Source organism: Schistocerca piceifrons, chromosome 4 (genome assembly GCF_021461385.2).
Source record: "Schistocerca piceifrons isolate TAMUIC-IGC-003096 chromosome 4, iqSchPice1.1, whole genome shotgun sequence".
Taxonomy (NCBI): domain Eukaryota; kingdom Metazoa; phylum Arthropoda; class Insecta; order Orthoptera; family Acrididae; genus Schistocerca; species Schistocerca piceifrons.
In genome coordinates this window covers 640,728,038-640,750,985 of record NC_060141.1, presented here as the reverse complement: position 1 = coordinate 640,750,985, position 22,948 = coordinate 640,728,038, and the positions used below count along the sequence as shown (strand labels likewise).

The 22,948-nt window shown below is 43.5% G+C and overlaps 1 protein-coding gene across 1 annotated transcript in view; it reads right to left on the bottom strand.

Moving 5' to 3' along the window:
• Positions 1-1,531: 1,531 nt before the first annotated feature.
• Positions 1,532-22,948, bottom strand: part of LOC124795090 — a 150,442-nt gene continuing 129,025 nt past the window's right edge. The window contains exons 6-8 of the mRNA XM_047258921.1: positions 20,180-20,605; positions 7,233-7,334; positions 1,532-2,603 (exon numbers count right to left, since the gene is read on the bottom strand). Coding sequence (XP_047114877.1) covers positions 2,089-2,603; positions 7,233-7,334; positions 20,180-20,605 — 1,043 coding nt within the window. The 3' untranslated portion in view covers positions 1,532-2,088. The remainder of the gene's footprint in view (positions 2,604-7,232; positions 7,335-20,179; positions 20,606-22,948) is intronic.

Sequence of the window (22,948 nt, the reverse complement as noted above, 5' to 3'; positions counted from 1 at the left end):
AGAACTTGAACGCCTCAGATCCATCTTCGGAACCAATGGCTATGGGAAGCTGATGATAGACAGCACCATGTCGACAAGGGAGAAGACTAATAGGGAAGAGGAGAAGGAGGCACAGAGCATTGCTGTGTTACCATATGTACAAGGGGTTACCGAACATATTGGCAAAATTCTACGAAAAGCCGACATCAAACCAATTTTCCGAAGCAGAAACAAAATATCAGACATGCTCGGTTCTACCAAGGATGCAGTTGACAAACTACACAGAGCTGGCGTGTATGAAATTGGTTGTGCGTGTGGATTAGTCTACATAGGTGAGACGGGACGTCCGATTAGCACAAGGCTCTCGGAACATGAAAGATATATCCGCCTGAAACAACACACTAAGTCAGCAGTGGCGGAACACCGAGACGAGTGCGGGAAACCAATATTTTTTCAAGAAGCCCGCGTCCTGGCGAAACAGCCTCTCACTTTCAAAAGAAAGATTAGAGAGGCGATAGAAATAGCCAAAAGACCCGCCAACATGAATAGAGAGGACGGGTACAAGCTTCCGAGGTCTTGGCTGCCTGCAATAGCAGGGCTACGGAGCGGCGGCAGAGCCGTGGCGGCCCATGCAGACACGCGGAGAGCCGCAGTAGTGGTCGCGAGCACACAAAGCAATGGCACGCCCCAGCCGGCTTCTGTACAGCATGGAAACAGTGTGACGTCACAGCCATCACCTGTTCGCTATTCGTCCGTCTCCTCCAATGGGGTGGATTAATATAAAGACCAATAGAAAACAGCTATTTCAGCCAATGACAGATAATAAAGGAAACACCAATAAAGCACACCTTTCACCCCTCCTCCTCCTCCTCCTTTTACAGCCAATCAAGTAACGACACGGTTTTCTCGTGCAGCTATTTAAGGATTCAAGTGTGTTCATTTAGCAGTTAACGTAAGGCCCTTATGAAGGCTAGCTGCAACGCTGGCCGAAACGTTGGCGCATTTTAAATTATGACGATGCGGTCTGATACCGTGAAGAATTTTATTGAAGAAGACAACGGCCGCGGAAGCCTACGCTTACATCTTGTCATTTGTTTTCTTATATTTACATACAAAAATTTCTTGATATTTTATACTGCATACTGTAATAACGTATAGGATGAATGTGTACAATTTTTGTACATTGCATATAACTGTTATAAAGAAGGTGAAACCCATTATTTCTGCAATGTTAAAACGATAACAATTCTCAATAGAACAACAAGTCGATTAGCTGTCTTTGAAACATAACTACTTCGACTTAATGAGCAAACAAGTTTCCAAAATTGATTCTAGAACTATGTTCAAGAACAATACCTCCATTCTACAGCCGGTTTTGAAAGCAATCTTACAAAGACGATTCATGACCTACAAATATTGTATCGTGTGGGACACTTCATAATGCATTATAGAAGGAATTGTCTAGACCTTCAGGAATAAATAGCGACGCTGATAACCTCACTGCTGAGCGCCTGTAAGCTCCAAAAACATACAGGAATAAAGAAGTCAGAAATTTATTCAAGTTTTTTTTTTTTATTTTCATAGAATAGGATTCGTATATTTCTGATTAAGCGTTTTTCTTGGATTTGAGGATTCGTAGTTTTTTATAATGCTCTTAGATTGTTTAGGGCACTAACAGCAATAGAGATGCACCAATCAGTTGTGAATGAATGTTCCATCTTCTGGACTCGGTGGTTTTCTGCTGATGAGCGTAGAAGAGATTCTAGTTCATGAGAACATACACAAAAGGCTGTGGCCAGTGATTAGGTGTACGAAGATTACCGATTTGTGAACTGCAGTTCTGTTGTGCTCCAGACTCTGACTGTAATAATTTACTTCTAAAAGCTTAGTCCACCAACTGGACTATCTTTCGTACTACTGTTGACAGAGCAGTCTGTGATTTGAAACACTCCTGTTCTCGAATGGGGCTCTACCAGTAAAATATCACAATTTTCCTGGCAAGAGTGCAGCTCTTTACAGAGGTGCGTAACTTCCCCTTCTGGAAGAATGAGAGTGCCGCCCTTGGATCACAATTCTGACACTCAGCGGACTGGGTCTCAATTCTGCCAGTCAGCGTCCCGGAGCACTGTCGCTTTCATCAGCGCCGTGATCCCCGTCGTCAAACGGCCGATCGGTCCAGCGCGGCCACGTCTTGAGGAGCGAGAAGAGCGCGCCGCCCGGACTGTTTGTGGGCGCGAGCTGGCAGTGGCCCACGACGCGGTAGTCCCGCGTCAACACCCCTCTGCGTTCCGCCTCGGCCAGCAGATAGGGCAGTGCGTCCAGCGCTGGCGGCGCCGGCAGGCGTCTGCAGAAGGTGCCCAGCAGCGCCACGGCCAGGCAGCGGCGGCCACTGCCATCGTCTGGAGCGTCCAGTTCCAGGTCTGGCTCCAGATCTCCACCGAGCCCCAGGCTGAGGTCTGCCGCCAGCTCCCAACCGCGTCCCTCGTACACGGTGCCAGACGGTGCCACCACGAAGTGGAACGGCAGGTCCGCCAGACCACGACACTGCACCTCAAAGTCCTGTAGACTGCGCACCTGACGACGTTCACCCTCCACGCTCGAAGGCTCCTTCGTCCCCGTGTGGCCTGTGACAACACAAACAACATCGGTTAATTCTTTTTGAATGATAGATTTGGGTGTGATGTCTTACAGACAGTGAGTCAAATAGTGAGACTGTTCACTCGCCCCTCACAACGGACAGCGCCACGTACACTATTGTTCATGAAAATCACAACACCAAGAAGGAGACATATGATCTTTTTATCTTTTTTTGGGGGTGGGGGGTGGGGGGGGGGGGTCATCAGTTCAGAGAAATCTGTTTGTCACCCGGGTGACTATGTTAAGCAATAAATATGTAGACATTAAGAATAAAGATGTAGAACGTATAGAAAGTTCGTTTCATTTAAAAAGCTTTAGTAGTTTTCACCTAAAAAATTCGGAGGCATTTGTCTTCAGCACGCCCTCATAGATCAATAGTGTGGCGAATAGGATGACCAGAAATATGAAACGGTTTGCTTTTGGTGCTGCAACGCTTAAGAAGGTGTTGTCTTGAGTGGCTACAGGAGGGTACAAGACGAATTGGGTAGACTTCCTATTTGGTGTGATAAATGGCAGCTTGGTCTAAATGTGGGAGAACGTAAATTAATAATGATGAGTAGGGAAAATAATCCTGTAGTTGAATTCTGGTTTCGCAGGATAGAGCAGATCAGGTTGTGGTTGTGGAGGGGGCCGTAATCAGTAACTGTTAGTTGCACAAAACACACAAACTTAATTTTCTTAAGAACCACTTAATTACACACTGCCTTAAAAGGATGAAATTAAAACAATACAGCTGAAGGCCTGGTTAAGAAAACTTGCAATACCTCCTGGGCTGAAGGCCCAAAACCACACCAAAAACAAGAACAGCTGAAGGCCTGAACACAAGTTATAAAAATTACTTTAAAGAATACATGCGGCTGAAGGCCTTACTTAAAAAAAAGAAGAAACTTTCACGTAAATACTTGGTTGAAGGCCACACACAAGACATTGAACAACTTAGGGCTTAGGGCATGGATAGCAAGAATTTCAGATAAAGCAAATTTTTAAAACAATTAGTTTCAAACAAATCAATTTTAAAAATTTAAATTTAAGGCGACTGAAGACCTTATCTTAAAACAATTTCACGTGAAAGCTCGGCTTAAGGCCACACACTAGGCACTGAACAAGGCAGAGCTTAAGGCCTGGATAACAAGAATGTCAGGTAGAACAAACTTTCAAAATTTAGTTTTTAAACAAATCAATCTTCAAATTTTAGTTTAAGTTGTCTGAAGGCCTTATTTTAAAATTAAAACAAACTAAGTTAATAGACGGCTGACGAACTCGCATAGTACATCAGACTAAAATGAAAATCACAATGTAAAACCAACAGAACAGTGGTGCTCAGAAGTGTTCCAAAGATTGGCCAGAAGATGTAGCTCTAATTTAAGGTGTGTGACAGGTAGCCAAGAGTAAGGTTAAATAATAGGATCGCAACCCGACCCAGGAACGGCTGAAGGACCAACCAACAACCTAATCAGTTCCCTTCCGCCCAACCAAAGGTACGATAATGGAAAATATCAGCCGAGGACGAAGATACTAGCCGCACTACATCTTCAAAATTGGCATCTAAAAACAGCCAAGGCACAATAACCACTCTTAAGAAAAAAATATGAACAAACAACTAAAAGGCTGTCGAACTACACGCCGTGCTGTACAGCATCAACAGGGTGAGGAAAACACACTGCCAGAAAACTACGCTAACGACCAAGGCAGGTAACTGGGGCGTTGATGGCCACAAGGCAGAAAATACCACTGGTGCACTTGGCGGATAAGTAACAACCAATTTAATAGTTAAAGACAGCTGCAAAATTTCGCCGACTCCAACACACCATACATTCCTGCTAGCCGGAATGGCCCAGGAAGCAACAACTGGCAATGAACGAAGAGATGTCACAGCAGTTGAGGTTTCATAACAGGTTAACTGATCACTCAACTTCAGTGTCCAGGTTGAGTGAGCTCTCGCAGCTAGTACCTCACAATCCGGACGTGCATGCATGCTTCCAGCGGTCCCGGCCTGACCTCACTGCTCTGTCCCAACCGACCGATTCCACACACAGCACTCAGCACACACAGCAGTCAGACCAAAGATGGTACAGCACTACCAGTCTCGATAAGCGCTGCTGCTGCCACTCGTTATGGTAGTAACTCAGGAAGAAATAAGATGCCACTCGATTACAACAAAATGCCAAAGAACAAACGGCATGAACGCGAGCCGGCCACGGGTCAGTAGTGCTCGAATACAGTATTATTGTTGTGCTGTTTGACACAATCACATCTATTAAATATCTGGCAGTAACGTTACAGTGTGTCATGAAATACACCGAGCATGGTCGGCTGTAGGGAAGGTGATTGGTCGACGTCGGTTTACTGGGAGAATTTAAGGAGAGTATATGAGTAGCTCATGTGCTAAGGAGATCGTGCGTAGTAGACTAGCGCAACCTATTTTTGAACACCACTCGAGTGTTTGCGATACCCACCATGATGATTAAAGACAAACGTTGAAGCAATTCAGAGGCGTGCTGCTATATGTGTTAGCAGTAGCTTCGATCAACACGCGACCATTACGGAAATCAAATTTAACGCCAATGGAAATCCCTGGGGGGATGTAGACATTCTTATCACGAAACACTGTTGTGAAAGTTCAGACATCCGGCATTTACGTCGCACTGGAGAACAATCTTGCTGTCACCAACATACACCTCGCGTCAGAACCGCGAAGACAAGATAGGAGTATTCACTGCCCGTACGGAAGCATATAGACAGTCGTTTTGCCCTCGCTCTATAAGCGAGTGAAACAGAAAAGGCAATGCTGTTGTACACCGTTTGATTGCTTACGGAGTATGTATGTAGATGTATGTGATGATAAATAAATGTAAATGTCGTGTGACTAGGGCCTCCCGTCGGGTAGACTGTTCGCCGGGTGTAAGTCTTTCGGTTTGACGCCACTACGGCGAACTGCGCGTCGATGGGGATGAAATGATGATCTTAGGTACGTTTACACTGGGATACATGTATCGCGACATGTATGAGCGACATGTCAATTTGACATGTCGCGATACATCACCTCATACAAAAATTCCCGGAACTTGTATGCGGACCCTCGAGCTCATACATGTCGCGTATACATTTTGTATATCGCTTTTTGGCCATATACGCGACATGTATGAGCGACATTTGAAGAACTCGCGCATGCGCAGTACTATCATTTCCTGTCGTCTTGTCGACTGCCGCTTATTTCGACGATTAGCGCATGCGTAGTACCAGGTTCTTTGGCGGCTGTTTGAGTTTTGAAGATGCCGACTGTCGTTTCGACGTCAATGAATCTGCATAGAATATCAAAAAGTGCCATATGCAACATTATTCTTCGTGTTTGCGAGGCCATTGTGCAAGTTTTATCCCAAGAAGTGAAGGTAAAAGTTTTATACATATATCAGAGTATGTAATACATTATATAATTTTTTCATGCATCTGGCACGTATATCAATGTTTTGCTATTATTCCGGCGGTCTCGCGTGATAATGTTGACAACGGATGCCGACAATCGTGTGTGAGACGTTGGCATTAGCAATCGCGTGACAATGCAAATGTTTTGTCATGAAATCTTCGTTTTACGAGGAATCCCCAGTGGCTAAAAAACGGAGTGTTACTGCCAACTGATCCTCTGATGAAATCGCTTCCCGAAAGTTTGTGCTGGTTTTGGACACAAGAGGAGCCACAAGTGATAACAAACCGCGGAAATCCTCCATACTCATCCTAACATAATTTCTAAAATATGCGCCATCCTCTAGCGTTAATTCGCGAGAAACTCTCTGTGCCACCATCTACGCTTCCTCCGACTTTTCTTCCTATCATCTTCCAAAAGAGCAAGTGTATCTGCACGTAAAAATGTGAAATCTTCCAAATCGTCGTCGAAAGCTATCGCACAGTGATACATATCAACCAGTGTAAACGCACGCTCATACGTGTATGAGGATGATACTTGTCAACTCATACAAGTCGCGATACATGTCGCAAAGTCGCATATACATGTATCTCATACATGTGCCGATACAAATCGCAGTGTAAACGCACCTTTAGGACAACACAACACCCAGTCCCTGAGCGGAGAAAATCTCCGACCCAGTCGAAAATCGAACCCGGGTCCATAGGATTGACATCTGTAGCGCTGACCACTCAGCTACCAGGGCAGACTATGTGAAGATGAAACTACTGAAATTAAGTCCAGAACATTGACGTAAATTCTGGTGATCGGAAGTCACGTTTCCTTCCCTGGACGCGAAATAGTTGTGGTAAGAATTTCTTTCACAATCACAGTTGGAATTGTTTGCCACCTGTTAGAGCGCATCTGTACGTAAAAGCATGCGACAGGCAAAAGTCGGCTATGGAGCCTGCCAAATTAGCAGACCTCAGAAATAATAAGCTCGACCGTCGCGCTTCAGTCTTAGTTGAACCGCCTGTCGAATGCTGTTCATAGGGCTCTGGCTAATATGCTTTCTGTATCGTTATTCTAGAATAAGAAATTTGGAAAGAAGCAAAATGCAATCTGCTTTTAGGTAGACATATCTCTGATATTATCAGTCATCGAAAGAGGACTACGTCCGGTCATATTATGAACCTTGCAAATGTGCTATACTTACAGATGACAACCACCCGAACAGGATACTCCAGCTTCGGGATTGGTTCTGCCGGGGGACTTGCCAGCCACTGATCTCGCGACACCACATACAAGTCTTGCAGACCTGAAACAAGTACAGTCACATTGTCACTGCATCTAATCACTGTATAGACATGTACAACAAGTATCCCACACTCCGATGGTATTCCGGAGATGACCATCAAAGGCGACATTTCTGTTGAGTTCTGCTAGACACTATATTTTCTGTGGCTAAACCCAGTTCACCTGCATGCGGTTTTGCTACACGGGTTGTAATCAACCACATTCGTCTTGAAAACAATTGAGTAACGAAATATATGACTTACTTCTCAACTATGTTCTCAGTGTAGGTTTTCAGTTACAAATGGTTTTATTGTTATAGTTAACATTTCATCTACCGATGATTGGTTGTTTTGGTTAGAATCAGTCGAGACTGTTATGGCAAGGTAAGTTCGGCTCGTAGAATATTCGTCGATTTGAAATCTTCTCTTTTCATTTTGTTTCCCTCAAATTTAGAATTTGAAGTGCGACTAAACAGATTTTTTGAAATACGCTGTACAAATAAAACTCAGACGAATGACAGAGTACATTGTTGCAAATCTTAATGGCAAAAATTTAGGAAGAAATAATGAAGTCTACATAAATTCTTAAGCTAGAATTTCTCAGTGAGTTATCCAGTTTATGAAGAAAAGTGAACAGTGAATACGGTGCTTATTATTTGACACAATTCGATGTGTATCTTTTTTACTAAGATTCATCAGCGGAACAGGAGTAATAGTTCTTTTAAAGTCAATACCGCCATTAGATTGTTGTTTATTTACAGTGTTACATTTACACTTACACAATCATGATTTCGGCTTCAAAGTGCCATTATCAAGTGTTTTAAGCGTTATACAGTGCCTAAGATAGCACACTGTTGTATTAAAATACACTATCAGACACATTGACAATGTGTCTAATAGTGTATTTTAATGCAACAGTATGCTATGTTAGGCACTGTATAACACTTAAAACACTTGATAATGGCACTTTGAAGCCGAAATCATGATTGTGTAAGTGTAAATGTAACTCTGTAAATAAACAACATTCTAATGGCGGTACTGACTTTAAAGAAATATACTACGACTGTGGCCCCGCATTATGAAAAAATAATTAGGATTAATAGTGATATGTGTTATTTCAATGCCTGTTTACAGTGAAATTACAGTGTTGTAAAATATTTTCAGCTGTTGAAAGATGTTCATGGAGGATGCTAAACAGCATCTTGTGAAAACTGTCTCTCAACAACCGGAAAGCGTGAGTACGTATGTAATAAGACGAAACGTCTTTAATAGTTCGACTACAGCAAGAGCATTGCACCAGTTCATTTCAGTACTTCGTCACAGTCCCAGGGCATTGCGCAGCATTTGCGAAATGAGAACACGGAATGGACTCTCAGGCACTCTCGTTCAACTGCGTAATGATTTTGTAAATTTGTGCTAAGGTCTTATGGGACCAAACTGCTGAAGTCATCGGTCCCTAAGCTTACACACTACTTAATCTAACTTAAGCTAACTTACGCTAAGGACGACACACACATCCATGCCCGGGGAGGACTCGAACCTGCGACCTCCGACGGGGGGAGCCACGCGCCACGCGGACCGCAGACCGCCCGGCACGTGTGTGTGTGTGTATGTGTGTGTGTGTGTGTGTGTGTGTGTGTGTGTGTGTGTGTATAAAGCTAGAAATTGTGGTATGGAAAAACACTGATTAGCTCTTGCAAATATTATACATATATACTCTTCTATACTAATAACAAATAGGTAAAACCGTCGTATCTGTCTGTTCTTTGAATAGAGTTAATAAAGAAATAACTGAAAAAGAAACCGTTACGTAAAACGAATACATAGATGAACTTTAGATATCATTACGAATACTTGGGGGTTTTGTCTTTTATCATGTACATTTTTATCTCCACATTAATTATCCATAGTAACAGTCAATGTGACTGAATTAACGCAAACAAAAAAATAGACCGGAAACCTGCTTAAACAACCGAGGAACTTAAAAACACAGCCAATATCACACAATGATACTACACAAATATTATGTGGAAATATTAACGCAACTCTTAAGATATTAATTAATGTACAATATAGCGAAAAAGCAATGAACCAACTAAACCCCGAATTTATTGAGGTAATACGTTTGCATGTCATTCAAAAGTTAATTTTAGTGAGGTCTAAAGCAATGTGACTCAACCTTGTAAAATTCTTAATTTCGTTCAGAGCAGCGACTACGGCGGACTTCAAAGACAACAACAGAATGCAAGAGCCTTGAGCAAATAACGAAATACTCTCATTATGTAACACAACGTCACGAAGAACACGTGAACACTCAGGGACAGGCTTACAGAAGGCATTAACTCAAGGATACAACACTTGGAGGCAAAACATGTCAGGATGTTGAGGAGTGTGCCAGAAGAAGCCCAGAAATAATGGAGTCGGCAAACTGCTGAGCATCCGCTACTAGCCATACAGAAACAAGTGACCAGTTTACCTGGCCGAAATATGCGGCCAAGTGGGTATAACATTGAGCTTTCATTCACGAATATCCAGTTTCAAATCCCTCTTTGGTTCTTTAAGTTCTGATGTCGCGTGTTCTTCACGACCTTGTCTAATCACAGTTAGTAACTAATTGCATCACTGGGGGCGAGGCGCAACCCTAATTTTTACTTACAAACTGTCTGCCCAGAAATGATCACAAATGTTTTCCATACGGACGTACGCAAGATACAGAGCGAAAGGAATGCTCTAGAACGTCCGGACTTTTGACAAATGAAACATGGTGCTCTGTTTGAGTTGACAGCTATTTCAAGTGAAGGTGACTGTGGCGATGTACTGAGAACCAAGGTTTTTTGTTATCCAGTAGTAAAGAACACTTAAATTACTAGAACTGTATTCCAACAAGAGAATTTTTGCACCATTGTTCAAAAACTACGAATGACTGCTAAGAGGAAAATTTGGAAGCGTTCGTACATCTGGCCCCGATGAACCTACGTTACCAAAAGGTTGGAGTGCTTGAAGCGTCATTGACATCAGCTATACAGTGAGACCAACGTAGGAGAGTAGTTTGGGCGGGAGTGGTTATACAATGACATCTAGTACACAGAGAAATTTGTTCAGTCTATAACGTAGTCTAGGCGCGCAGTCCGGAACCGCGCGACTGCTACGGTCGCAGGTTCGAGTCCTGCCTCGGGCATGGACGTGTGTGATGTCCTTAGGTTAGTTAGGTTTAAGTAGTTCTAAGTTCTAGGGGACTGATGACCACAGATGTTAAGTCCCATAGTGCTCAGAGCCATTTGAACCAATCTATAACGTAGTGATCAGTACTCCTTGAAGTGATAGGATTAAAGAGGATTTCATATAAAAAAATTGTATGCTTAGGCTACAAGAACGATGTGAAAAGAGAAAAGCTAACTTCCCAAATAAACTGCCTTTAGAGATGTGAATTAAGTGATCTGTCGACAAGTTTACTGAGGGCTACATTTCCTGATTATTACTGTGACGGAGCTTGAAAACGGTAGTAAGGATAGGCCACTGTCGTATTGATATTGAACCTCAGAGTATACAAACACTATAGAGAGCTAAACAAATACCGATTTCTTCATAATAGGTTAAAACAGAACACAGGGCCAAAGATAGAAAGATTCTGAATGAATGGACTGTGAAGAGTACCATTAGTGAAGCACTCAATGACCTTTGCAGCAGAATCTAGTCGAAAGAACTCTCGCAGAACCCAAAGAAATTATGGTTATGCGAAAAGGCAGTCAGTACCATAAAACTTGGCAGACTCTCATGGATGACACAGGAATTGTAACTGAGATAAGCAAAGCAAAGCAGAAGCACTGGACGACGTTTTCTAACAATCCTTTACTAAGGAAAATGTAGATGTACTTCTTGGATCACTACAAGGGTGAATGATATAGACATGTCAGTGGCGTTGAGAAGCAATTAAAATTGCTAAAATTAAGCAAGATACCAAGGTACTATACGATCCGTGATAGTTTCTATACAGAACGTTCCTCCTAGTTCGCTCTCATTTTAACCATAACATACCGCAGGTTCTTCTAATAAAAACTTTGCCAACTGATTGGAGAGAAGCATGGGTCACACTTGTCTACAAGCAAACAAAACTGTTCGCAATACTACCGTCCAACCACACTCTCGTTCACGTATGTAGATTCCAAAACATGTTTCTGAACAGAATGAACCAGCATCGATTCCGAAAACATCGCTGGGGAGAAACGCAACTTATTCTTTTCTCACATTACATCCTAAAAGTCGTAGATCAGTGAAATCAGGTAGATGCAGTACTTATAATCTTCCGAAAAGTATACGACGCGTTACATCATCTTCTGTTAACAGAAGTGCTATTATATGGGGCATCAATCAAAATTTGTAACTAAGACAATTTCTTGGTAGGCAAGACGCAGCACAAGACGCAGCATGTTGTACTGATTGGAGAGTCGTCGAAAGAGCTGAAAGTAACTTAAGAGAACACAAGAGAAGTATGGTGGGATGTTTGTTGTCCACGATGTGTATTAATGATCTGGGAGACAACATTTATTGCAGGCTCGGATGATACACTTATCTGTAATGAATTTTTGCCTAATAACATTTTCACACCACTTTAGTGAGATCTTGATAAGATTTTAAGTGGTACAAAGATTGACGGCTTCCCTTGGAAGTACAGAAAAATAAATTTATGAACTTCATAAAACGAAAAAAAAGCTAGTGCCTTGTTACTAAAATATCAAATGAAAGTATATGATTCAAGAGACCTTTTCAAATCTCAAACATCTGGCTTGTGTATATGCAGATAGAAGGTGGCGAATGAAGATTTGTGCCAAGGCCGGGATTCAAACCCAGGTCTCCTGCTCACTTGGCAGATGCGCTAACCACTGAGCCACGGTGGCACAGTGGTATTGCATAACTGCACGGACCATCCTAGCACACATCCCTCCGCGATTCAAATTCCTTGCTATAAATTTTCATGCGTCTCTTCAGTCTGCACATATACACTACAATATCAGGTATTCACAATGAGAATCGATCGGTTCACACAAATTTCTGAGTCTCACCGTTCTTAGGCATGTGAAATGGAATGACTACATAGGCTCAGTAGCAGGTAAGGTGGCAGACATTGGCTCATTGGTAGGAGACTGGGGAAGTGCAGTGAGTCTGCAAATGTGAATACTTCCAAATCACTCATGCGTCCCAAATTAAAACATTACTCGAGCGTGTGGGAACCATAGCTAACAGGTGTAGCAAATGATACTGAATGTACCCAAAGAAGGGCGTTATAAATGTTCACAGGATTGTTTAACCCACTGGAGAGCTTCACGGAAATATTGTAAAATCTAGGTTGGTAGGCTCTTAAAGATAGAAACCATCTATCCAACGAAAGCCTACTTACAAATAAGGACCAGTATTAAGTGCATCAACTAGAGATTTTACTCCACCCCGTAAGTGAAGCTTCCATAAGGCACCAGGAAGACAAAACTAGGCTAACTGCAACACCCAGAGAGGCATTTAAGCAGTGATCTTTACCAACTTTCACATGAGCCTGAATGAGGAAGAAACCCTAACATGTGGATGCAGAACTTTCCATACTACCGTCGTCTCCTGGAAATCGAAACTCCTGGAAAGATAATTACTGTTATTGCTATTAGAATATGATTGTTTCTTTCCCTAAGGCACACGAATTATTAAATGAACTAGCTTCTGATAGTTCCCATGTAGGCTCCACATAAAATACATTAGCATATTATGTTACCGAACTGTCCTTCAAAATATAGCCAGGTTGTATACAGTACTGCTGTCAGAATGATGTCTTGAGATAACCACACTAGCTCTAGAGGAACAGCTACAAAGAAGGTGGCAGGAGTTCTTCTCAGCCTTCAAAACTAAAAGGGCGATATATTCTGCACAGCGTTTGTGTATGTGTGTCGCTGTCGCTAGGTGAGGTTCAAACACATCAATCAAGTAATGGAGTCACACGTCTCGTATATCATTTTATCAAAATTCGTATCCAGTTTGTATTGGTGCTGATAATATGGGTGATATTGGTGGTGGCAAGGAAAGCGAGTATAGATTTAAGTGTCAGGTGGTCGTTTCTGAAAGTATTTGTATGGAATGTACCCATGTATGGAAGTGAAACGTGGACGATAAATAGTTTAGACAAGAAGAGAGTAGAAGCTTTAGAAATGTGGTGCTACAGAAGAATGCTGAATATTAGGTAGGTAGATCACGTAACTAGTGAGGAGGTATTGAATAGAACTGGGGAGAAGAGAAATTCATGGCACAGCTTGACCAGAGATCGCTTGGAGGACATATTCTGAGGCATCAAGGGGTCACCAATTTAGTACTGGAGGGCAGCGTGGAAGGTAAAAATCGTAGAGGGAGACCAAGAGATGAATACACTAAACAGATTCAGAAGGATGTAGGCTGCAGTAGGTACTGGGAGATGAAGAAGCTTGCACAGGATAGAGTAGTATGGAGAGATGTATCAAACCAGTCTCTGGACTGAAGACCACATAAACAACAATTAGTGATGGCACAGATGGAGCCGCTAACAGGTGTCTTAATTTCCCTCTGTCGTCATAGTCAGTAGCATGTTCTGCAGTTGTTGTGCTGTATGAAGGTGATGGGGTCTTGGATGAGTCCTCGCGGAAGGACAGGACAGGAGCCAGTGGCAGGTACTCTCTAGAGGTCCCCAAGGAGAATACATAGCTTCTAAAAACCAAGGAGCGAGAGTGAGCAAGACACTGGATGCAAGGTAGGCGGATGCGGAACGCTACTTTCCGTCTCGGCACCGGTGTGACGAAAGCAATCGAGATTGCACTGGCCGCTGCCGTGCGTTGTGTGTTCTCAGAGTCTGTCTAAATAAGGCCAGTGTAATGAACTGTACCGCGCATCTGGCTAGTGCAGTATAAATTATTGTTACAAATCGGCTTCTCTGCTCAAAGAACACTTGTTTGGAATGTTATTTTTCCACTGGCAACGCTTTTCCTACGGAAGTTCTGCCCGGCTGGTCGGGAGATATTCATGCCTGCTTTACTGTGCGGATCTCTACTTCTGTTTATTGCTGAAACATTTTTCTCCATCCATTTTGGGAGTGGGGGGTGGAGCGGGAGGGGGGGGGGGAAGTGGATTTGCCTACCGGTACCTCACTTGGTATGAGATAGGAAGGAAGCCTATTGCGTGTTCTAAAAATATATCTGTACTTTAGAGTTAAGGGCGCCACATTCTAGAAATTTCGGACACAGGAAAACAGCTTTCTCAGAACTGAATGCGCTAGAAGACAGCCCATTGGTTGACTTATAAAACATTTGCTAGGTGGAGCGTTGGACCGCTGTTTAAAAGAAAGTTATCTCTGGACAATGTTTAGCAGAGCCTTCTTATTGATGGAGTATTCCTTTGCGTGGATTTCGTGCAGAGCAGAGAGGAAAGATTTTGTGGGCACTCTGGATGAAGATGCCAAAGTAGATGCACGGGACTTGAAGACATAGAGAAGCAGAAGTTCTCACTCTGGAGGCATGACAGAAGTCTCGCTTGTACGAGGGTCACTCCAAAAGAAATGCACACCATTTTTTTAAAATCCATCTTTTATTCTACATGTTTGAAAGTTTTACAGTGTGTAGATACATCCTTTAGGAACAATACTTTCATATCTCCACATAATTACCATTCCTCTCAACTGCCTTACGCCATCTTGGAACCAGCGCCTGCATACCCGCACGGTAAAATTCTGGACCAACCTGTTGGAGCCACTGTTTGACAGCGTGCACAAGGGAGTCATCATCTTCAAACCTTGTTCGACGAAGAGAGTCTTTCAGTTTCCCAAATAGGTGATAGTCACATGGAGCCAGGTAAGGACTGTAAGGCGGGTGTTTCAGTGTTGTTCATCCGAGTTTTGTGATCGCTTCCATCGTTTTTTGACTGACGTGTGGCCGTGCATTGTCATGCAACAGCAAAACATCCTGCTTTTGCCGATGTGGTCGAACACGACTCAGTCGAGCTTGAAGTTTCTTCAGTGTCGTCACATATGCATCAGAATTTATGGTGGTTCCCCTTGGCATGATGTCCACAAGCAAGAGCCCTTCGGAATCGAAAAACACCGTAGCCATAACTTTTCCAGCAGAAGGTGTGGTTCTTAAATTTTTTTCTTGGATGAATTTGCATGATGCCACTCCATTGATTGCCTCTTCGTCTCCGTTGAAAAATGATGGAGCCATGTTTCATCACCTGTCACAATTCTTCCAAGAAATTCATCTCCACCATTCTCGTACTATTCCAAAAGTTCGCTGCATACCGTTTTTCTTGTTTCTTTGTGAGCCACTGTCAACATCCTGGGAACCCACCTGGCACAAACCTTTTTTAAGGCCAACACTTTCAGTATTCTGCAAACACTTCCTTCCCCTATCCCAACGTAGCGTGACAATTTGTTCACTGTGATGCGTCTGTCAGCAGTCACCAATTCGTTAACTCTCTGCACACTGTCTGGAGTGTGTGCAGTACGAGACCTGTCGCTGCGAGGACAACTCTCAATATTGCCGTGCCCGCTTTCATCAAGTAACCTGCTTGCCCACCGACTAACCGTACTGCGATCGACAGCAGCATCTCCATACACCTTTTTCAACCTCTTGTGGATGTTTCCCATTGTCTCGTTTTCACAGCACAGGAATTCTATGACAGCACGTTGCTTCTGACGAACGTCAAGTGTAGCAGCCACCTTGAAGACATGCTGTGACGGTGCCACTCACGGAAACAGGTTGAACTAAGTTTCAAAACAAGCGGGAAGGATGTATCTACACACTGTAAAACTTTCACACATGTAGAATGAAAAATGTATTTTTACAAAAATAGTGTGCATTTCTTTTGGAGTGACCCTCATACTTCTGAGGATCAGCCGTCAGGGTGGCTGATGACCAGCTGCTAGGAAGAGACTCCGGTGTAAGTAGCACTCGGCGCTCCAACTCATCAACTATGGTGAGACATCTTGCAGCGCAAGGCAACAGACGTTTTTAAGACCGCAGTTTCTAGTGTTGATTAAGTTCCAAGACTTAAAACCTGACAAAGGATTCGAAGGCCCTTCCATGACCGAGTAGACTTTCTCGTTTAAATGCTATTTTCACACGTCTTTGTTGCACTATAGTGCTAATTACTGTACACCCATCCACTGCTAAATATTTTCGAGAATGACATAGTGAGAAGATGCTCACACCCGTCCCACTTGTTACTTGCAGACTTTGTCAAACCAATCTGAATCCGATTTAAGTATGATACAATTTTCATAACTGGTAGTTTCCCTCACTTTGTCACTTATTGCTCACTTCAAGGTGTAATTATTGCTTTCTTGATTATGTATGTGTTTAAGAGTAGTAATTGCAATAAACTGAGGTTACATTCAATTGTCAGAAGAAACCTCTTTTTAACTATAAGCCTTTGATGCTTTTTGGAATGACCAACGACTGGGATACATTTACGAAGACCATTCTATTCAATCATTCATTCCATTACTCGACAGAACCATTTACATGGTTCAAATGGCTCTGAGCACTATGGGACTTAGCTCCTGAGGTCATCAGTCCCCTAGAACTTAGAAGTACTTAAACCTAACTAACTTAAGGACACCACACACATCCATGCCCGAGACAGGATTCGAACCTGCGACCGTAGCAGTCGCGCGGTTCCAGACTGTAGCGCCTAGAATCGGCCGGCAGAACCATTTACATATTTGAGTTTGTGAGGAATGAGTCGTCTCTTAGTCGGCCCAGCCAGATCATTGCAGCAGCCAAGAAGGTTGCTGTGCCGTCTTACAAGGTGACAATGCAATGACATATGACTGGCTCCTTGAAAGTGACGTGATGACTGCTCCGTAATTCGCAGTAGGAAAATTGAACACCTAAATATTTCCATGTGTGCTGTGACTTATTTTATTACGGCGATCATTTCTCCCACCGCAAGTGGAATTTAATAATATATTTTGGCATCCAGAGGAGAAAATTCATGACTGAAATTTCGTGAAAATATCTCGCCGCAATGAAAAATGCCTTTCTTTTGGTCAGGGATTTTTCCTGCCTCGAGATAACTGGGTGTTGTTGTGTCGTCTTCATCAACATCATTCATTCCCCTTACGGTCGCAGGAAGCCTATGGCAAACCACCTCCACTAGGACTTTGCCTAGTACAGCGGTGCAGGTCTCCCCTACGCTCCTCGGAGTATGGGACATCATCATAATCATCATTAATGATAGTCACCCTAATCGCTTATTATATCCATGACACTGATTCCCCTATTTCGGGATAATACAAAACGAAGTGCCCTTTTTTGCACTTTGTGAACGTCCTCCTTCGTTCCTATTCATTAAGGAATCCACACCACACAGCACTACTGCGGAAGAGGAAGGGCAAGCGTGGTATTGGGAATTTCTTCAGTAGATTGTTTGCATATTGTAAGTGGTGTGCCAATAAAAGGCCGTTTTTGATACACCTTCGCCACAATATTTTGTACGGGATGGTTCCAGTTTTGTAATATTGTAGTCGCTAGGTACTTAGTTGAATCTACATGCTATAAATTTGTATAATTTTTCGTATAACAGAAAATTAACGTTTACTTTCTAGCACTCATGTGGAGAACCTCACAATATTTATTGTTTAAGGTGAACTGGCACTTTTCGCACTACGCTGATACGTTGTCTTAAATTATTCTGCAGTTCGTTTTGATCTTCTGATGAGCCGACTAGACACTAAACGACAGCATCATTTGGAAACAGTCTATGAGGGCAGCTCGTAATATTGTCTCATAAATAGCTTATATAGATTAATAACTGCAGAGGGCTTGTAAATCTTCGTTGAGGAATTGCTGTATTACTTCAGTTTGATGTTAATTACTGCGCACTGTGGCCTATCTGACAGGAGCTCATGAATCCAGTCGCACAACGGGGATGCCATTCCACAGACACGCAATCCGATTAGAAGTTAACACTGTCAAAAACGTTCTGGGAATCTAGAAATATGGAACCAATTTGAGACCCCCTGTCGATAGCACTCATTACGTCGTGTGAATAAAGAGCCAAGACTGTCATATGGATATTAACCTTATCACTACCTTTTTTTACTGAGCAAAAGACATTAATGTATGATTATTTGAATTAATGTCTTAGTCCCAGGTAAAAATACGAAAAAATATATATTTCCCACCGTATCGTTTTTCCAATGAAGGGAGTGGAGGCATATTGGAAATTTGTGGTAAGGTCTTACGGGACCAAACTGTTGAGGTCATCGATCTCTAAGCTTACGCACTACTTTCTAACTTAAACTAACTTACGCTAAGGACAACACACACACCCATGCCCGAGTGAGGACTCGAACCTCCGACGGGGAGAGCCGCGCGTACCGTGACAAGGCTCCCTAGACCGCGCGGCTACCCCGTGCGGCGGAGTGGAGTGGTTCAAATGGTTCAAATGGCTCTGAGCACTATGCGACTTAACTTCTGAGGTCATCAGTCGCCTAGAACTTAGAACTAATTAAACCTAACTAGCCTAAGGACATCACACACATCCATGCCCGAGGAAGGATTCGAACCTGCGACCGTAGCGGTCGCTCGGTTCCAGACTGTAGCGCCTAGAACCGCACGGCCACTCCAGCCGGCAGGAGTGGAGTGACATACAAGGTTATTCATATGTAAATTAGGGGTTTTAGATGACAATTGCACAAAACCTACAAGGCTCATAGAAAATAAACACACAATAGTGGATAGAGCATCTCTTCATGTTTTCAGCTTACATTACAGGTGCTCAATATGGACAACGTTTGTGGCAGTGGCAAATGTGAATACGGGTGTGCAATGCATAGACACGAACTGTCCAGGAAGGTGAGACAGCAACCCCCTTCCCCCCCCTTTACACAACTGTTCACTGGGTTTCCTGTTTAAGGTGCGATCTGACTAAACACATTAATACTGCAGAGCAGAACAGACGATTAACAATGAAATATGAAGACAGCACACCCTACAGTGCAAGTTACTGTCATAAGAACAAGCTGAGTAACTGACGTCACACAGGCGTGTATTTATTCCAATTTTTTATTAATCTCTTCCCTCCACCAGGCTCTCTGTCGATCTCCCCCCCTCCCCTCTCTCTGCCAACCCTCTTCTTCCCTTTCTTTTTCCTTTTCCTCAGCATAACAGTCCATCTCGTCCTCTTTCCTTTCTCTGTTCATCTGCACCCCCCTCTATCCATCTACTCCTTCGTCCTCTGTCAATCTCCTCCTCCACTCTCAAATCAGATGTCTTTCTCACCGCTGTGTTTCCACCTCACCCCCTCTACCTCCCCCTCCATCTCTCTGCCCAACCACTCCTCCTTCCCTCTCTCTCTCTCTCTATCCATACCCTCCTATTTCCTTTCACTGTATATCTCCTCCTTTCCCCTCTCTCCGTACATATCCTCCCATTTCTCTGTCCATTTCCTCCTCCCCAAATTTCTGTACATCCCCTTCTCCTCAGCCCCTGTCTGTTCGTCTATTTCTTCCTCTCTCTCTACCAATCTCTTCCTCTCCCCTCTCTCTCCATCCCCTCGCCTTTCCTTTCTGTCAATTTTACCCCTCCCCTCTCACTGCACATCTCCTCTTCCCCCCCCCCCCCCATCTCTGTCCATGTCCTCCTTCCTTCCGTCTATCCACCTCTTCCAGTGCCTTGTCTCTGCACGGCTTGCTTGTACTTAACCTCACAGTATTTCTTTTCAGGTAGTAAGTAATATCTGTAACAAGTTTGACTGAAATCGATGCAGGGGTTTAGAACGAGCCTGCGTACATCTCATTGGTAATAAATACATTAAGGTGAACTTCCATTGTAACTTCTCGGAATTTCATGCAGCTGGCGGGACCGACCTGCTGTTTCAGACGGCGAGGGCCCGGCCCAGCGCGGCCAGCCCTTGAGCAGCTGGTAGAGCGCGCGGCCCGGGCTGTCCGTGGTGACCACCTGGCACTGAGCCATCGCGCGCCAGTCCGCGCTCAGGTGGCCCTCGCGCTCCCCCAGAGCCATCAGCTGGTGGAAGGCCTCCACGGCCTCCGGGGTCGGGGGCTGCGTCTTGAAGTTTCCGATGAAGGCGACCCCCAGACTGGTGTCGTCGTAGCCGCGCGCTACGGCCGGCCTGACCTGCCAGCCGCGACCCTCGAAGACGTAGCCACTGGCGCCCACAAGGAAGTTGTAGCGGATGTCCTGCAGCAAGTCGCTGTGTAGCGCGTGCACCTGCAGCTGCTGCACGTGGCTGACTTCCTGCTCCAGCGACGCACCGCAGCTGGTCTCCGTGTGACCTGGTCAAAAAGCACACCGTGATCGTGGCGTCATAGAACAGTTACCATAACAATTTGTCTATTTTATTTGAACTGTTGAGCTCCGTGGCCGTGGATAATGATATTTTACTATAAAAATACAGCGACCAGTCGCTGTAAAAATGGTTCAAATGGCTCTGAGCAGTATGGGACTTAACATCTGAGGTCATCAGTCCCCTAGAACTTAGAACTACTTAAACCTAACTAACCTAAGGACATCACACACATCCAAGCCCGAGGCAGGATTCAAACCTGCAACCGTAGTGATCGCGCGGTTCCAGACTGAAGCGCCTAGAACCGCTCGGCCATACCGGCCGGCCCAGTCGCTGTATTTTTATAGTAAAATATCACGGAACATTTACTTTCGACATATGAATCCAGCAGCTGTTTCAGTGTGAAACGATGCATTCTACCATTAACTTGTTTTACACTTTTTGTTGGCTCTTCGTCGGAAGGGGGTGTCGGTTAGACCTTCCGTAAGACAGTACCTCGCGATCCCGCTGCTAATAAGGCGATTATACCGTTTGTTGGTTGCATATTTGTACAAGCTTCAAAAATGACGACTTGTTTTCCGCTGTCTGTGTAATTACTAGTTTATTCTTCTAATTTCGTGTTTGAGTACTTACTAGGCACAGCCTTTCATTTTAGTAACAGTGTAGCGTAAAGTATACTTGGGAAGGCAGGGAAACCAGATCTGTCATTGACTGTATAATAACAGATCAGGAATTCAGGAAGGCTGTGAGGGACACACGTGCATTCAGGGGATTCTTTGAGGTCACTGATCACTATTTAATCTGCAGTGAAATTGGTACTGTGAGGCCTAATGTGCAGGAGGTCAGGTCCATATGTAGGTGGATACGAGTGGAGAAACTTCAGGATAAGGAAATCAGGCACAAGTTCATAACACTGATCTCAGAAAGGTACCAGTTAGTTGAATGTAGTCGATTACAGTCATTGGAAAAGGAATGGACAAGGTACAGGGACACAGTACTAGAAGTGGCTAAAGAATGTCTTGGAACAGTAGCGTGTAAAGGTAGGATGAAGCAAACAGCTTGGTGGAATGACAGTCAAGGAATCCTGTAAAAGGAAAAAGAAGGCGCATCAAAAATGGCTACATACTAGAACTCAGGTAGACAGAGAAAGTTATGTTGAAGAAAGAAACAAAGCCAAACAGATAATTGCAGCATCTAAGAAGAAATCTTGGGAAGATTTTGAAAACAGGTTGGATACTTTGGGTCAAGCTGCTGGAAAACCATTCTGGAGTGTAATTAGCAGTCTTCGAAAGGGAGGTAAGAAGGAAATGACAAGTATTTTGGACAAGTCAGGAAAACTGCTGGTGAATCCTGTTGATGCCTTGGCCAGATGGAGGGAATATTTTGAAGAGTTGCTCAATGTAGGAGAAAATACGATCAGTAATGTTTCAGATTTCGATGTACAATGGGACAGGAATGATGACAGAAATAGGATCACATTTGAGGAAGTGGAGAAAATGGACAATAGATTGCAGTGCAATAAAGCGGTTGGGGTGGATGAAATTAAGTCGGAACTCATCAAATACAGTGAAATGTCAGGTCTTAAATGGCTACACAGGATAACTGAAATGGCGTGGGAGTCGGGACAAGTTCCATCAGATTGGACGAAAGCAGTAATCACAGCAATCTTTAAATATGGAAACAGAAAAGATTGTAACAACTACAGAGGTATCACTTTAATCAGCGTTGTGGGTAAAATCTTCTCAGGTATTGTTGAAAGGAAAGTGCGAGTATTAGTTGAGGACAAATTGGATGAAAATCAGTGTGGGTTTAGGCCTCTTAGAGGTTGTCAGGTCCAGATCTTTAGCTTATGGCAAGTAATGGAGAAGTGTTACTAGTGGAACAGGGAATTGTATCTATGCTTTATGCATCTAGAACAGGCATATGACCTGGTACCTAGGAGGAAGTTATTGTCTGTTCTACGAGATTATGGAATAGGAGGCAAACGTTTGGAAGCAATTAAAGGTCTTTACATAGATAGTCAGGCAGCAGTTAGAGTTGACGGTAAATTGAGTTCATGGTTCAGAGTAGTTTCAGGGGGAGGACAAGACTGCAACCTGTCTCCACTGTTGTTCATATTATTTATGGATCATATGTTGAAAACAATAGACTGGCTGGGGAGATTAAGATATGTGAACACCAAATAAGCAGTCTCGCATATGCGGATGACTTAGTTGTGATAGCAGATTCGATTGAAAGTTTGCAAAGTAATATTTCAGAGCTAGATGAGAAATGTAAGGACTATGGTATGAAGATAAGCATCTCCAAAACGAAAGTAATGTCAGTGGGAAAG